We start from the raw sequence: 18,200 nt of genomic DNA, 5'->3' as shown, positions 1-18,200 counted from the left end.
GTGGTCCCAGCTACTTGGGAGGCTGAAGCGGGAGACTCGCTTGAGCCCAGGAGTTGGAGGTTGCTGTGAGCTGTGATGTTACAGCACTCTACCCAGGGGGATAGCTTGAGGCTCTGTCTCAAAAAAAAAAAAAAAATTACTTGTTCATTTGTAAATAACACATTGAAGTGGAACAAAAAGTGTAAGTTCCTAACATATTCCAACTTTTTTTTTTTTTTTAATGAGGCAACTTTATTTTTTTAGAGACAGTCTCACTTTACTGCCCTTGGTATAGGGCTGTATGTCACAGCTCACAGCAACCTCCAACTCCTGGGTTTAGGCAATTCTCTTGCCTCAGCCTGCCCAGTAGCTGGGACTATAGGCACCAACCACAACGCCCAGATATTTTTTGTTGCAGTTTGGCCAGGGCCAGGTTTGAACCCGCCACTCGCGGTATATGGGGCTGGTGCCCTACCACTGAGCTACAGGCACCACCCACATATTCCAACTTTTATATAAGACCTGCTTATACATATACGTTTATCAAATTTTCAAGTAAGAGTAAGGAATACTTGATACCCTACTACATGTTCTAATAAAATAAGAAAAAAATGATGATTAGGTTTGAGAGACAGTATATTTCAGTTCAGAAATGGGTGTTGGAAGTAGAACTAGTTTGATATTGTACATGATTTCCAACTACACAGAAAAGATGCAGAATATAGTGTTTGCTTTTAGTTTATTAATTTATTTTGCAGGAACCTTTGATTTTCCGAATATGTACTGTTTGGAGGTACGATGCATGCATAGCCTTTTAAAATGCCTTTGTACAATCTCATCTCAAAATAACTTCATTCACAGCATACATGGAAATTTAAGAGAGACATGGTATTTACAAGACTTAAGTTCTTGCTGCTTTAATGAAGAAACTGATCAATTCTTTTACAGTAGGGAAAGAAACATAGACACTTGGTGTCATTATAAATAAGAATTCAGAATTGTTCAGTCTTAAAGCAACTTTTCATGGCTTTAGAAATTAAAATCGAGTGATTCTATTAATTTCTGAATGCCCAAGCCATGCAAAATCTATTTGTATTAAATACTTGGGGATGCAAATAATACAGGAAAAAACTGGTGAATGTGAAAATGTCATCAGAAAACTTTTACATAGGAAAATGCTGTTAATTCTTTCAAAAAGCTACAGTAGTGGTGCAACACAGACAGTGCCCAATTCTGATTTTTAAAAGTAACATTTCAGTTATCATTTTTCCTTCTCTACACGTATACAGACACACTGTAACATGGACTCACTCCAGGTCTAATGATGGCATAATATTAAATTTTTAGCTGTGAAGGGACATTGTCACATTCCAGGATGCATCATTGATATTTTAAAGGACAATTCTTCTATGCCTTATATTCTTGTTTTTGTTTATACTGTCAGACATTACAATTACCTTTTAAAAGACTATATAAAATTGAGTTGCCACAGAAATTTGGATATTAACCCTAGAAAACTGTGACAAAGCAAAGACAAAACTTAAGGAAACATTGACTTCTTTTAATAATTAAAAAGTACTAAAATTGAGACCAGCTCCTTAAAAATTAAACTGCTTATCACACTTCCCATTTCTTCCAGGGAAATAAACACAAATTAACAAGACTTTCCCCATCATCATTAATCTGCTCTAAAACTACATTTTTACAACGAGTTTCTCTGAAACCCCCTGCTGCTACTCTCTCAAACCAGGTCAATTATCAATTCAAAACATTTTACACTTAAGCTTCTGGCTCCTCTATTGCCACATTAAGCGCTTTTAAGAACTCTGAAATTTTAAGGGGGCAATGTACTTTAACTGGGCAACAGAATGGCCAACGTGCTTCTAAAAACCCAGTTTATAGAACAGTGAAATAATGTAAAATGTATAGTCAGGTCTATATGTTACCAGATACATCAAATTAGTCAAATTTTAAGAAAAAACCACCTACAAGAAATAAGTGCACTGGCTGATCCAAAATACATAGCCACATCAGCCAGGCATCATCCAATTTATATCCTATCGCTCGCGTGCCAACTGTGCATACCAATCTGGAGACCCTTTTAAAAAGGCACCTTTAAAGTTGGGTGAATTCTTGTTCAAATTGGTCATAGGCAAAGCAGCAATACATATGGAACATAGTTAAACATACCAAATTTATCAGTGTCAAATCATTTTGCCTATTTTTAAAAACTGAATACGGCCTATGCTGGCATATGAAACTTACACACAAATTAAAGTGTACTAAACTTCAGTCAATCTCTGCTGTCTCATACCCCACCCTCTACACCTATCAAATACTGTTTTCTATTCCCCCCACCCCCCGCTGGTGAAAACAATGATTGACTAGAAGTATCACCAAAGGACTGAAACCATGCATCTACTGTATGATAACAGCTTATTAACCTTGATGTATTTTGTATTTTCATGCGGTAATTTTAAAGTCATCTACATGGTTTTTTAATAGAGCATCAGACTTTTCAGACATGCTACTTTGGTTCTCAATTGACACCTGCCAATTGCTGCCACTTCAGCATACCATTACGAATACTGATAAACCTTTCAGCGAGAACATCAAGCAGTATGTAGATTATTCCCCTAAATTGTAACTTAAAACCAAGTGGGGTTGACCATCACTAAAGAGATATGAAACCATACAAAGGCAAAGGCATATTACAGAACAGCAGGACGACTAGACTGTTAGTAGAGACTGACAGAGATCAGTATTACAAAAGCCTTCAAAGAATGCTGTTTTCAGGACCCAGCTTTTAAGCCCATCTGCTTGCTCACCATTATTTTCACAGTTTTGCCACAGTTGTTACATGAGAGATGTTTTATCAGTGTAATTACATAACCACGCTTACTCTGGAAGACAAGAAGATGTATTTTAGGGAATCTTTCACATATGAAAAAATGTTTTCAAAGCTGTAGGCAGAGTGTGAAATTATGACTTTGATGGAAAACTATGATGAGTTATTACGCCTTTGGTTTCATTATGTTATTAAGAGCAGCTTGTTTATCCAGGTCTGCCAGAGATTACTGCTAAATAAGAATCAATGACAACATGAAGGGTGTATGTGTCTATACAGTGGGTCACCTGTATAAACGAGTGGATATTTCTAAGATAACCTCAAAATCCTTTAGAATGGGAAAAATCTACCAACTTTATTGCTGTTTATGTTCACCAAAATGAAATTCCAAAGTACAGTTCTGAGCTATGAAGGAAATTCAACAATGGCAGAGACCTTAAATGAGCTCCTATTTTCCAGTGATACACCCTAGTGAGTCACATGATTTTACATGTCTTTAGTTATCCACACCCTAAAGTTCTGTTTCATAGGAGTGCTTTATTACCTGAACTGCCTGTACAAATTCAAATGACCTCTAAATGCAGTTATACTAAAAGTTTTTTGTTTCAAAGTCCTCTGTGTTATCTTTCTCTTAATATTTCTCGACTATGCTTTTCTTGCTTCCCAAATAATGCAGTGTGCAACTTTTATTGGCTAACTGTAATTTCCCTCACATTTTGGTTTATTAACATATGTGCAAATTGTTATTGAATAATATTGATTTTTTCTCAGCTAAATTAGAATTATGGCACAAAGTACTATCTGTGCTGTAAACATGAATCCATCACAAAATTGAAAGGAAGAAATAAACATTTCTTAAGAACCACAGCTAACTTCGATTTCCAAATGAATTTTGGAATGGGCTTGCATTTGGCATACATTCACTGTGCTATTGGCAAAGTGCAGTTTTATGAGAATGTCATTTATAAAGTCATACTTTGTAAGGACTTTGTTATTTTTAAAACTGATGGCCTAATAAAAGCATGCAGTAACTTAAAAAATATATCTCTTATGTGGCATACATAGGTCTTAGTTACCAGTGTTGATACAGCTTGATGAAATCACTGTACAAGCAAAAGCGATCTTATCACCTCTGATTGTACTTTCAAACAAAGGGCATGACATGCCTAATTCCTGACTGCTACAACTCACATTTTAAAACATTATTTATGTATATGTATGTATGTTGGAAATTACCCTGAAAAAAAGCAGCAATTACAAATACCTTTATTTTGCCCGCCCCGCCTCCCCCCCCCCCAAAATCATATTCTGGGTGCCTTTTCCTGTCCTTTTCTTTAGAAGGAAGCAACGGGAAGAAGCATAAGGGAGCCTTGGTTTCCAGAGAGCTGCGACTAGGTAAGTCTGCTCTGGGATTCACAGTTTGTCTGCATAAACTGTAACATTACCATGATTGAAAGTTCTAGTTTATAAAATAAGGGCTACTCAGCAGTAACTTTAATGATTGGGATTCCACAGAAGAGCTCTTGACTGCTCTGTGTACATTCTTTCAGGAGTGAATCCTTTCCTAGTTTCAAGTATCCCTTTCTATCTCCCATTCTGTAACAGAAGTTAAGAAAGGAAAAAAAGAAACCTCCCCATTTTCCCTTTCCTGAGCACAGTGGCCACAGTGCCATTCCTTCTCCCCACTGTGCAATCAGAAATGAAAGGCTGGGCAGATGAACAGATTCCCAAGGGTTCCCTTTCTTCTGGTGGTGTTTAACATTTCACTGTGAGCCTGGTGCGGACTGTTCCGAATTCAAGTGTACCGTGGCATCTCGCACTGCTCGCAGCGATTTAGTGCCGGGTGGTTGAGAAAGGTACAGCTGTCACAATTCCATGGCGCCCCCTCATAGTCTTCATCTCGAGGCTGTGTCCGAGGACTCTGTTTGGAGCCAGGTAGATGCTCTGTTGGGAGTTAGGATAAAGAGAACGGGGGGGAGGGGATAAAAAGATTAAATTGTACCCGAGAATAATTCAAACTGACAGGAAACACTATAAAAAGCAAAGGAAGTAATTTCCTACTTTATCTAATGTGTAGGCCCATTATTACACATACCTATTAGAAATGCATAATTCAACAGGAAGTTTGATACATAATCTACTTTGCTCTAATCAATTTATTTTTGCTAAAAGAAGATGGATGCAGGGCCGGGCACGGTGGCTCACACTTGTAATCCTAGCCCTGTGGAGGCCAAAGCAGGTGGATTGCTTGAGCTCAGGAGTTCAAGACCAGCCTGAATAAGAGTGAGACCCATCTCTAAAAATTGCTGGGCGCCTATAATCCCAGCTACCTATAGTCCCAGGCTGAGGCAAGAGGGTCGCTTGAGCTCAAGAGTTTGAGGTTGCTGTGAGCTATGACACCACAGCACTCTACCCAGGGTGACAAAGTTAAGACACTGTCTCAAGGCTCAGCGCCTGTGGCTCAAGTGGCTAAGGCCACATACACCTAAGGTGGCGGGTTCAAATCCAGCCCAGGCCCACCAAACAATAATGATGGCTGCAACCGAAAAAAAATAGTCAGGCGTTGTGGCAGGCACCTGTGGTCCCAGCTACTTGGGAGGCAGAGACAGGAGACTCGCTTGAGCCCAGGAGTTGGAGGTTGCCGTGAGCTATGCCACAGCACTCTACCCAGGGAAAACAGCTTGAGGCTCTGTCTCAAAAAAAAAAAAAAAAAAAAAGACACTGTCTCAAAAAGAAAAGGGTCAGTGCCCATAGCTCAGTCAGTACAGTGAGTAGGGCCGGCAATATACACTGAAGCTGGCGGGTTCGAGCCTGGCCTGAGCCTGCTAAACAACTGCAACCAAAAAAAACAGCTGAGTGTTGTGGTGGGTGTCTGTAGTCCCAGCTACTTGGGAGGCTGAGGCAAGAGGATAGCTTGAGCCCAAAAGTTTGAGGAGGTTGTGAGCTATGATGCCATGGCATTCTACCAGGAGCAACAAAGTGAGATGCTGTCTTGAAAAAAAATAAAGATAAAAGAACAACATGCCTCAAAAGTTATCACTAAAAAAAAAAAAAATTACTGTTGTTGGTTTTTATTAGACTCTAAAAACTCAAAATTATCCTTTTTTAGAATAGGTAACTTTTTATTTTATGAATCATTATAGTAAGAAAATCTAATATATTAAACTTTTTAGATTCCATTTCCTATGTTAATTCCAAATGTAGTCTTCAGTTTTAGATTGTGGCAGTGCAAATATTTAATATGAAATGGTTTCTCAGAAGTGACAGTGGCCTCAGGAGCTGTGGGGTTCCTTGCTGGAGGTAGGGGATTTGTCTGGGGAGTCATTTAATATGTCACTATTGAACAAATATGTGAAAATTCCTGCCAACCAGTGAGAATTTCTTCATTTGGAATTTTTTTGTTCTTACTGTACAATTTTCTCAGAAGTCCCTTTCTTGGTGCCATGTTCTGTGGCTTACATCAAAAGAGAAATTTATCCTCACGAAGATTCCTAACATTGGTAATGTGATGAACAAATTTGAGACCGTAGGTAAAGGAGCCTATGGAGTTGTACTTAAATGCAGACACAAGATCATGTCTGTGTCCACACTCTTTACCTGGTGCACATTTTCCACGTGATGTGAAAAGAAGAGAAGTTGAACAAACAGAGGAACTTAAAGTTCCCCAAACTGATGGTGTCACTGTGGAGATATACTTGCAGGAAATGGAATAAAGAAGTTTAACTATGAGACTGAAGAACACAGTAAGGTGAAGATGAAAGGGGGCTTGCCTTGGCAAGCCTACTCCATCAGTGTCTCCTTCAAGTCTGTTTTGGAGGTGGCATTCCTGCTGACCAGTGGTATCTCTAGGGATTCAGCCTGAGTGTGGTTTACATTTGCAAATAAGACCCTTGCCCTTAGCAGGTGGACTGCTTCATCTCCCACACTGTGGAGGAAAGCATCTTTATCCTTTGCATGCTGGTTGTCTCCTTGGTATCTCATCTTGAATATCAAGTTATTCTGTGTCTTATTTAAGAGCAGCAAGGACCATGTGAAGGATCAGGACAGTGATCCTTACCATGATACAGCTGCTCTGCAGAGACCCTCCAGTGGCTCCTCATCAGCTGTTCCCCTCTCTACCATGTCTCCTCCTAGGGACAGGCTGCTTCCCTTCCTGACAGTTACAACCAAGAAGTGAGCAAAACTGTGCCAGTCACAGCACATAGCAAGATCAAATGGAGCAACCAGGAAGTGCCACCCCTAACTCACATGCACAGTCTTTTGGTTTCCCCACTGATAAGCAGAATTCTATTTTTTTTAAAAACTAAAAACCCTAGGCTTGGTGCCTATGGCTCAGTAGGGCGTCAGCCACATATACCAAGGCTGGCGGGTTCAAGCCTGGGCTTGCTAAACAATGACAACTGCAACCAAAAAATAGCCAGGTGTGTGGTGGGCACTTCCCAGCTACTCAGGAGGCTGAGGCAGGAGAATTGCCTAAGCCTAGGAGTTTGAGGTTGCTGTGAGCTGTGACACCATGGCACTCTACCCAGGATGATATAGTGAGACTATCTCAAAAAAAGAAAAGATACATACTTGAAGGTATTACTGTTCTGCTCAATTATTTTGTGTGTGAGACAGTCTCACTATGTCGCCCTCAGTAGAGTGCCATGGTATCACAGCTCACAGCAACCTCCAACTCTTGGGCTTAAGTGATTCTCTTGCTTCAGGCTCCCAAGTAGCTGGAACTACAGGCACTGGCCACAATGCCCAGCTATATTTTTGTTGTAGTTGTTTAGCTGGCCCAGGCTGGGTTCAAACCCACTACCTTTGGTGTTACGTGGTTGGCGTCGTAACCACTGTTGCTATGGGTACCGAGCCACTGCTCAATTATTAAAGAGAAGAAATGTACAGTAGAAAATGAACCTTTGCTCTAGTAGAGGCGGCACTAAACAACCTGTCACGAAACTTAGCAGATTCAAAGACATTGGACTAAGTTCATTTAGTGGGGGTGTCTCGGAAGAGTAGAGAAGTATGTGTTGGTATTTAAAGTGGTTGATCAAGAGCACTTAAATTACAAATAAAAATTGCATTAAGGACCGAGCAGGAGCACAGAGCGCAAAGGAGCCAAGCTGAACAGCCTGTCGACTCCTCCCCTCTGTAAGTAGGAGCCGCCTCAGCCTCCCCCCACTGTCAGGCCGTGAGGAAGGCGCCTGCGCAGTCACCAGGCTGTGAGGACAGCGCATGCGCAAGCAAGTGAGCGCTAGTGGGCGAGCAAGTACCAGGAAGAGGTGGCCACACCTCCCAAGCGCCCTGCTCGAGTAGCCTGAGAGGAAGCTGCCTGCCTGCCCTCTTCGCCTTTCCTTCTCCCGGCTCCTTCCACCCTGACCAGCAAAGCAGCAGCATGTCAGAGCCTGCAGCCAAAGTCAGTAAAAAGGAGCTCAGCTCCAACCAAGACGAGGAGGCCAACATGAACGCAGAAAAAGAAAAGCAGGAAGTACTCGAACGTGCTGACGAAGTACAAACTGAAATACAGGGACTTAACGAACAAGCCGCTAAGGAGATTTTGAAAATAGAACAGAAGTATAACAAACTCCGCCGACCATTCTTTGAGAAGAGGTCAGAACTGATGGCCAAAATCCCAAAGTTTTGGATAACAACATTTGTCTGCCATCCGCAATTGTCCGCGCTGCTTGGGAAGGAGGAGATAAAGGCACTGCATTATTTGACCAGAGTTGAGGTGACCGAATTTGAAGATAATACATCAGCTTACAGAATAGACTTTTATTTTGATGAAAATCCTTACTTTGAAAATAAAGTTCTCTCCAAAGAATTTCATCTGGATGAGAATGGTGATGAATCTACAAAGTCCACTAAAATCAAATGGAAATTTGGAATGGACTTGACGAAGCGTTCCCGTAAAACGCAGAGTCCAGCCAGCAAGAAGAGGAAGTGTCAGGAACCAGAGAGCTTCTTTACCTGGTTTACTGACCATCCTGATGCAGGCCCAGATGAATTAGGACAGCTCATCAAAGAAGATATTTGGCCAGATCCATTACATTACTACTTGGGTCCTGAGCTGGATGATGAGGATGAAGGTGTTAAAGGTGATGATGCACGGAAGAAAGAACAGGCGGATAAAGGAGACCGTGACTAACAGAACACTGATGGATTCCAACCTTTTGAAAAATTTTCTCCAGTTCCTGGGAGCAAGTTGCAGTCTTTTTGTTCTTTAAACTCTTGTGCTCAGTCACCCTGTTCTTCAGGTTTCTTTTCTCTACACCATGGTTCTCAATTTATTTTGGCAGGAAATAGCTTGAACAGAATGCAATGGAAAAAGACTCTCTACCTGTTTGTGTTACAAATACATTTTTATCCCTTCCTGTCTCAACAAAAACTATATGGACTTAACACTACCGAGCTCTGTGGGGAAAAAAGAAAAACCTGCTCCCTTTGCTGTGCTGGGAGGTGCTAGGCCCCTAGGCCCCTGTAAGTAATGCATAGAATTCTAGCTTTTTGTCTCCTTTCTCTGTATATTGGGTTCAGAGAGTGCACTGTGTCTCTATGTGAATATGGACAGTTAGCATTTACCAATATGTATATATTCTTTCTCTGTTTACTTTTCTCTTGTTTAAAAAAAGAAGAAAAAACTTTTTTAAAAAATGGTGTATAACTGGTGGGACCACACCTATGGTGCATTTTACAAGGGTGCATGTTATATTTACAAAGTGTAGAACAGAATATAAATGTCTTAACTCAGTAACTAAGAAAATGTGGTGAAGGCTATTAACTAGTTTGATGGAAAGTATTTCAAATTGTATAGAAAACCAGAACATTGTACCCCATAATTGGATTAATGTACAAACTATGATTTAACTAAAAAAAAAAACGGGGTATAAAACGTCAGCAGAGGGTGGTTTGAGATAGTTAAGTGGGCATTTGACATTTAAGTTGGCATGTTTAATTGTGATGTTTAATGGATATCCTTGCAATTTAAGATGGCACTTTTAAAATAATTTCCTAATGATGATTTGAGCCCTCCCACTCAAATGGGAGAATCGGCAGAACCTGTAGGATATTATTTGGAATTGACATCCTCTACTATAATTTTGTTCCTGTTTATTTTTAAATTGTCTTTTTTGTTTCTCTGGAAAGGAAAGACAATTCTCAGTTTTAAATGTTAAAAGTGTACAAGTTATTTGTTACAATAAAACTATGTACCCACAAAAAAAGTTTCTCAAATGCCTTTTTCTAAAACTACATGAAAAACCTCTTTTAACCTAACCAATCTAGGACCTCAGGACTCTCTTACGTGTTTCGTACTATGACAATTTGCAATAATTACTCTGAAGTAATGTACAAAAAAAACCTTTTTTAAACATTATTTTTGGTTTCCCCAAAAAGACACTGCTCATTTCATCAGACAGAAGTATTGTTAAAATAGAAGCATCTAGGCCGGGTGCAGTGGCTCACAACTGTAAACCTAGCCCTCTGGGAGGCTGAGGTGGGTAGATGATTGCCTGAGCTCCTAAGTTCAAGACCTGCTGGCGCCAGAGCTAGACTGCATCTCTAAAAATAGCTGGGCATTGGGGGGGGGGGGGGCACCTGTAGTCCGAGCTACTCAAGAGTTTGAGGTTGCTGTGAGCTATGGTGTACAGCACTCTACCGAAGGCTACAAAGTGAGATTCTGTCTCAAGATATAAAATAATCTAAAAATATATATACACATGTATATATATCAAGAGAAGTATCTAAAACCCAAAGGCATTGTAGATGTATGTTCTCATTTGATTTAAAGGTGTGCAACCTTTTCTTTGTTATGGCATATTTAAAAAGCTAAAATATTTAGGCCTTGTAGAAAATATTCTCTATATAAGTTTCAAAGATAAATGAAAAGTTTATAGAAAAGTGATTTTTTTTTCTTAACAATATGAAGTATAAGGTACTCTCATGCTGCTTATTTGTTCTTAGAATGGGGTTTTTCAAAGAGTCTCACTATGTCACCCTCAGTAGCATCACAGCCCACAGCAACCTCTTAACTTTTGGGCGTACATGATTCTCTTGCCTCAGCCTCCCAAGTAGCTGGGACCACAGGTGCCCACCACAACACCTGGCTATTTTTTTGTTGCAGTTGTCATTGTCATTAAGCCGGCTTAGGCAGGGTTTGAATCCGCCAGCCTTAGTATGTGGCTGGCACCATAACCACTGTGAATGGGATTTTTCTACTTTCTTCACACATTCAGGGGAATTTAAGAAATATCAAATAGAATGGTTGCACAAATTCAAATATCTATGACATTTTTAGAAACTTCATTTCAACTGAACTCCTCATTTCTAAAGTTAAAAAAGCATAAAAAGCTTCAGTGGGAAGTTACAAAATCCAGAGATTTCTAGTTATTTAATGACTTATTTGGCCTTGCTTTCTCTTTACTATTAACTTAGAGGTAATCTAAAATTGTAGCCACTGACCACATGCAGCTATTGAGCATGTGAAATGAAGCCAGTCCAAACTGAGATGTGAAGGCTGGGCACGGTGGCTCGCACCTATAATCCTAACACTCTGGGAAGCCAAGGTGGGTGGATTGCTTGAGCTCATGGGTTCAAGACCAGCCTGAGCAAGAGCGAGATCCTGTCTCTAAAAATAGCCAGGCGTTGTGGTGCCAGCTACTCGGGAGGCTGAGGCAAGAGAATCGCTTAAGCCCAGAAGTTTGAGGTTGCTATGAGCTATGACATCACAGCACTCTACCAAGGGCAACAAAGTGAGACTCTGTCTGAAAAAAAAAAACAGAGATGCAATATAAGAGTAAAATATACCTCAAATTTTAAAGATTTAGTAAAGAAAAGTAAAAAAAAAAAATTTTTTTTTTTTTTGAGACAAGAGTCTCAAGCTGGCACCTTGGGTAGGATGCCCTCCCGTCACAGCTCACAGCAACCTCAAACTCTTGGGCTTAAGCGATTCTTTTGCCTCAGCCTCCCAAGTAGCTAGGACATCAGGAACCCACTGCAACACCCGGCTATGTTTTGTTGTTGTTGTTGTTGTAGTTGTCGTCGTTTTAGCTGGCCCAGCCAAGTTTGAACCTGTCAGCCTCGGTGTATGTGGCCGGCGCCCTACCTATGGAGCTATAGGCGCTATCAGTGAAGTAAAATATTTCATTAATGATTTTATATTGATTTCATACTGAAATATTTCTCATATACCATATTAAATAGAACTAAGTGGCTTCTAGAAAATTTTGAATTATATATGTAGCTCACATATTTCTCTTGGACAGAACAGCCTAAGAAACTCAGTATAGAATAATTTTTAAAGCAAAAAATAAAGGTCTTATGATCTATCTTTGTGCATTCTACACAAACTTAGGACAGAAAAGTACAAACCATCCACAGCTGCTGTTTGGGTATCATGGACGTCTGCCTGTACTTTGGAAGTCACACTAATTCTTCGGGCTTTTCTCTCAATTGTGCAGGGGTCTGAGGAGTCTGTAAAAACAGAAGGAAAGCCAGTAACAAATAATACATTTGTTAGCAAGAGTAAATACTCATTGGCTCATAAGGATGGCTCGTGCAACCCCCAGAGATGAGTGCATTTACCCTTCCTATTACTTCATGTTACCTTCAGTTCTCTTATGAGGGCAAATACTATGTTTAATGCTGCTTTTTACAACATATACCGAGTAGTGGCTCTTAAGACTTTTTCTACCTTCTCCAAATATATGGAATAAATGCCCTATTTTACCAGTTTCCTACTTTTTAGTGGATATGGGGTACAAACTCAGTGATAGCAATTAAATGTCAACATAAAAGCAAACTTTATGACATTATACACTTTAGCAAGTAATCTTAATCTCTGATTAAGCAATAGCTATTCCAAAACAGTGTGTTGGCTTACTCCTAGCACTCTGGGAGGCCAAGGCAGGTGGATTGCCTAAGCTAAGGAGTTTGAGACCAGCCTGAGCAAGAGTGAGAACCCCATCTCTACTAAAAATAGAAAAACTAGCCGAGCACTGTGGCAGACAGCTGTAGTACCAGCTACTCGGGAGGCTTAAGACAAGAGGATTGCTTGAGCCCAGGACTTTAACGTTGCTGTGAGCTATGAGACCATAGCACTCTAGCCAGGGTGATGGAGTGAGACTCTGTCTCAAAAAAAAAAAAAAAAGATGGACTGGAAATACACTATTATCCATGCAAGACTATTATAATAATGACAAAATAAAACTACAGAATTTTTATTTTTATTTATTTTTTTGAGACAGAGTCTCACTTTGTCACCCTTGGTAGAGTACCATGGTATCACAGCTCACAGCAACCTCCAACTCCTGGGCTTAGGCAATTCTCTTGCCTCAGCTTCCCAAGTAGCTGGGACTATAGGCACTTGCCAACGCCCAGCTATTTTCTTGTTGCAATTTGGCTGGAGCTAAGTTCAAACCTGCCACCCTCAATATATGGGGACAGCGCCCTACAGAGCCACAGGTACCGTCCAAAAGTACAGAATTTTTAAATTAAAAGCATGAGCAGTACTTAAAAAATGTGAACCAACTTGGATGGCGCATGTGGCTCAGTAGGTAGGGCGCCGGCCCCATATACCAAGGGTGACAGGTTCGAACCCAGCCCCAGCCAGCTAAAACAGCAGTGGCAATTACAACAAAAATAGCCAGGCATTGTGGCGGGTGCCTGTAGTCCCAGCAACTCAGGAGGCTGAGGCAAGAGAATCACCCTAGCCCAAGAGCTGGAGGTTGCTGTGAGCTGTGACGTCACAGCACTCTACTGAGGGAGACAAAGTGAGACTGTCTCAAAAAAAAAAAAACAAAAAAACAAAAAACTGAACCAACTCAAAACGATACTATATATTGACAAATGTGTTTTGAAATCATTTCATGAATTTCAATTACCTACATGTGTAGAAGTCAAGGAGACACTTTGCAACATGGACAAGAACTATCTGACTTTTTATTGTTAGAAAATTGTTTCCATTAGGTTATTCGTAAGCAAACCTTTGTATTATGTAAAAATGGCAGACCTCATAGCATGGTGCTTAGACACTTATAAATATTCCATTATCAGAGTAATGAAAGCAGTGTAAACATCTCCCTAGGCTCCAAAGAATAAGGTAAAGTTCTTTCTTAGATCTGTAAAGTACAAAAGCATTACATACCCTTATCTCACTGACTCTTACAACCCTGTAAAATACACAAGTGAGTATCTGGCTAGATCACTTCTCTGTGGTGCATAGATCAAATTTGAAAAAGGTCAGGTGGCCAAGATGACCAGGACAACTGCTCAGGTCATGGGACACCAAGGTCTGCTCTTGCCACTGTATGACTTTGAGTGACCTGAAAAAGAATTCACACGTACTGTATTAACTACCACGTCCAATCACAAAACATTTCTCTTTGTCTCCCTGTCTTTCCTTCTGTTTCTTTTTCACCTACACACATACACATTCTTTCTCTATCACACTAATTCAGATAAACTTCCATGTTCCACTTGGGTTTCTGGTGTATACCAATTCTAACAGTTATTTGCATTTTACTTTTATTTTTTAAGATACTGCAAGCCAATTTGCTCTAAAGTATCTGTACTTTTAGAAAAGGCCAATTTCCATTAAAATAAAATCAAGACTCTACGGGTGGCTAACAGAAAACAAATTTGAATTCATAGAGAAAACCAGATAGTTTTTATAAATCTGTGATAGAAAGGCTTACTAAAAAATTACAGAATTTAATCAAGTCTTATTGTTTATAATAGTATCATTTTACACTCTCATCAATAATAAATGATTAAAGCACAATTAAATTTCTAAAATAAATTTATGTTAAATCTTTTTTTTTTTTTTTGAGACAGAGTCTCACTCCATCACCCTGGGTAGAGTGCCATGGTGTGAGAGCTCACAGCAACCTCAAACTCTTGAGCTTCAGCAATTCTCTTGCCTCATCCTCTTGAGTAGCTGGGACTACAGGTGTGTACCACCACACCTTGCTAGTTTTTTCTATTTTTAGTAGAAAGGGGTTTCACTCTTGCTCAGGCTGGTCTTAAACTCCTGAACTAAAACAATATACCTACCTTAGCCTCCAAGAGTGCTAGGATTACAGGCATAAGCCACCTCGCCCAGCCTATAGTGAAGATGTTTTAGATGGCTCTAAGGTCTACTCTTTATTAAAACGGTATACATGTAGAATATTAACTGTTTGGGATATAAGTCATGTCTTCCCTTTTGTAGCATCAAGCATCAACTTGTATAACCTATAGGTACACATTAAGAAACTGATTGTAATTGGAATCCTATCATAACTATAAGGGACTATCCAGTATCAGTTTCAACAAATTTTGTTTGAATTAAATAGGCCATAGTGGCAGCGCCTGTAGCTCAGTGGGTAGGGCACTGGCCAGGTACACTAAGGCAAGGCTGGCGGGGTTCAAATCCAGCCCAGGCCAGCTAGAAAAACAATGACAACTGTAACAAAGAGGGTGGCACCTGTAGCTCAGTGTGTAGGACACCAGCCCCATATACTGAGGGTGGCAGGTTCAAACCCAGCCCCAGGCAAATTGCAACAAAAAATAGCCAGGCATTGTGGTAGGCACCTATAGTCCCAGCTACTCGGGAGGCTGAGGCAAGAGAATCACCGAAGCCCAGGGGTTGGAGGTTGCTGTGAGCTGTGACAGCAGAGCACTCTACTTAGGGCAATAAAGTGAGACACTGTTTCTAAGGAAAAAAAGGGGGGGTAGGGGTGGCATCTGTGGCTCAAGGAGTAGGGCGCTGCCGGCCCCATATACCAAAGGTGGTGGGTTCAAACCCAGCCCGGCCCAAAACTGCACACACGCACACACAAAAACTGCAACAAAGAAAACAGCTGGGCATTGTAGTGGGCACCTGTAATCCCCACTACTTGGGAGGCTGAGGCAAGAAAATTGCTTAAGCCCAAGAGTTGGAGGTTGCTGTGAGCTGTGACACCACAGCACTCTACCCAGGGCAACAACTTGAGATTGTCTCAAAAAAAAAAAGTTACAAATTGGCCATAGAAAAGATTCTTTTTAGTATAAAGGTACTTGTGGAAAGCCAGACGAGGCTTGATACTGAGACGACATTATGGAATATTAATGAAAGCCTGTGCACAATTCCCAGCTGACAAGGATACCAAATACATGGTGTTAGTCCCAAAGATATTAGGCAGGGTGATATTAACATCTGCATTCCTATATTCCACTTGGAAGATTCTAAAAAGAATCTTTTCTATGGCCTATTTAATTCAAACAAAATTTGCTGAAACTGATACTGGATAGTCCCTTCTAATTATGATGGGATTCCAGTTACAATCAATTTCTTAAATGTGTACCTATAGGTTATATAGGTTGATACTCCTGGCAGCAGATCTGTCACATTACCTCAGGACATTTTTTTTTTTAGTGGTCTTTTATTTGTGAAGTATCCACGTTTTGCCCTTTTATACTGAGTTCTTTGACTTTTTATTACTGGGTTATAGAAGTCCTTTATGTATTCTAGATACCAGGCCTTCATTAGATAAATAGTTTACAAATATTTTCTCTCAATCTGTGGTTTCCTTTTCCTTTTTTTGTTGCAGTTTGGCCAGGGTTGGGTTCAAACCTGCCACCCTTGGGATATGGGACAGGCTCCCTACTCACTGAGCCACAGGTGCTGCCCTCTTTTCATTTTCTTAATAGCACCTCTTGATGAGCCCGAAGTGTTGAATTGTAGCCTTAATTAGCCTGTTTTTCCTTTTTTTTTTTTTTCTTGAGACTGAGTCTCAAGCTGTCGCCCTGAGTTGAGTGCTGTGGCGTCACAGCTCACAGCAACCTTAAACTCTTGGGCTTAAGCCAATTGTTATCAAACTTCCTAATGCCACGCCCTTTAATACAGTTCCTGTGGGTTGTGACCCACACACAGGTTGAGAATAGCTGTCTTAAGCGATTCTCTTGCCTGAACCTCCCAAATAGCTGGGACTACTGGCGCCCACCACCACGCCTGGCTATTTTTTTGTTGTTGTTGCAGTTGTCATTGTGGTTTTAGCTGGCCCAGGCTGGGTTGGAACCTGCCAGCCTGGGTGTAGGTGGCTAGCACCCTACCTACTGATCTATGGGAGCTGCCCTGTTTTTCCTTTTATTGCTTCCTGTGTCCTATCTAAAAACCTTTATTTACATAGTTCAAAGATACTCTGTTCTGGAAACTTTAACTTTTACGTGTATGACCTATCTTAAATTTTTGTGTATGAGGTAAAACAGAGATCAAAATTTGTTTTTTTCACATGGATATCCAGTTCTTCCAGCCTTGTTTACTGAAAAAACTTTTCTTTCTCCATTGACTGCTTTGGTGCGTCTGTCAAAAAAACAACTGACAGTGTGAATGAGGGTCTACATCTGAGCTCTCTATTCCATTCCAGTGATGTATTCATTTATTCTATGTCAGTACCACACTGGTTACCGTAGCTTTATAGTAAGTCCTAAAGTTGGTTAGTCTAAGACTTCTGACTTTCTTTTCCAAGATTGTTTCAGGATGTTCTAGGTCTTTAAGCCTTTCCATGGGAATTTCAGAATCAGTCTGTTAACAACCAAAAAAAACCCCTAATGGGGTTATAACTGGTATTGCATTGTATCTACATGTCAATTGTGGAAGAATAGGCATCTTAACAATATTGATTCATGGTATATTGCTCCACTTACTTAGGTTGTCTTTAATTTCTTTTGGCAATGTTTTATAGTCTCCAATGTATAAATCTCTGGTTAAATTATTCCTAAGTACTACACGGTTTTTGATGGTATTGTAAATGGAGTATCTTTTAAATTTCATTTTCCTTACCTGATATATTTCCAGTTATTTTTTAGTATCCTTAGGGCTTTATTTATGTATTTCTTTCTTTCTTTTTTTTTTTTTTAGACTTTGTCACCCTCAGTAGAGTGCTGTAACATCACAGCTCACAGCAACCTTCAGCTCCTGGACTTAGGTGATTCTCTTGCCTCAGCCTCCTGAGTAGTTGGGACTATAGGCCCCCACCACAATGCCTGGGTATTATTTATGTATTTCTTTATAAATAATCCTGTTATTTATAGTGTATACATTTATTTTATATTTATTATTTACAATAATTTTATATTTTCCTTTCCAATCTATGTATTTTTTTCTTGACTTACTGCATTGGCTAGGACCTCCAGGTACAATGTTGAATGGAAGTGGTGAGAACAGACATCCTTGCCTTATTCCAAATCTCACTGCATTCAGGGTTTTATTATGTAGTGGTTGTAGCTAAAGGTCTTTCAAAGATATCCTTTGTGAGACTCAAGAAATTCCCTTCTTAATTTTTTTTTTTTTTTTTGAGACGGAGCCTCAAGCTATTCCCCTGGGTAGAGTGCCATGGCATCATGCTCACAGCAACCTCCAACTCCTGGA

The 18,200-nt window shown here is 40.1% G+C and overlaps 2 protein-coding genes across 2 annotated transcripts in view; one reads left to right on the top strand and one right to left on the bottom strand.

Annotated features, from left to right (window-relative positions):
• Positions 1-701: 701 nt before the first annotated feature.
• The window catches only part of TAB3 (TGF-beta activated kinase 1 and MAP3K7 binding protein 3), an 82,329-nt gene continuing 64,830 nt past the window's right edge, over positions 702-18,200 (bottom strand). Inside the window, exons 7-8 of the mRNA XM_003793738.2 lie at positions 12,182-12,283; positions 702-4,771 (exon numbers count right to left, since the gene is read on the bottom strand). Coding sequence (XP_003793786.1) covers positions 4,623-4,771; positions 12,182-12,283 — 251 coding nt within the window. The 3' untranslated portion in view covers positions 702-4,622. The remainder of the gene's footprint in view (positions 4,772-12,181; positions 12,284-18,200) is intronic.
• LOC105887355 (protein SET-like) lies at positions 8,208-8,960 on the top strand. The gene has a single exon (XM_012807580.1). The coding sequence runs from the start codon at positions 8,208-8,210 to the stop codon at positions 8,958-8,960; it is 753 nt and encodes a 250-aa protein (XP_012663034.1).

The sequence above is a fragment of the Otolemur garnettii genome, unplaced genomic scaffold (genome assembly GCF_000181295.1).
Source record: "Otolemur garnettii isolate 467f Iridium unplaced genomic scaffold, OtoGar3 scaffold00072, whole genome shotgun sequence".
Classification (NCBI taxonomy): domain Eukaryota; kingdom Metazoa; phylum Chordata; class Mammalia; order Primates; family Galagidae; genus Otolemur; species Otolemur garnettii.
This window is presented reverse-complemented; position numbering and strand designations above follow the sequence as displayed.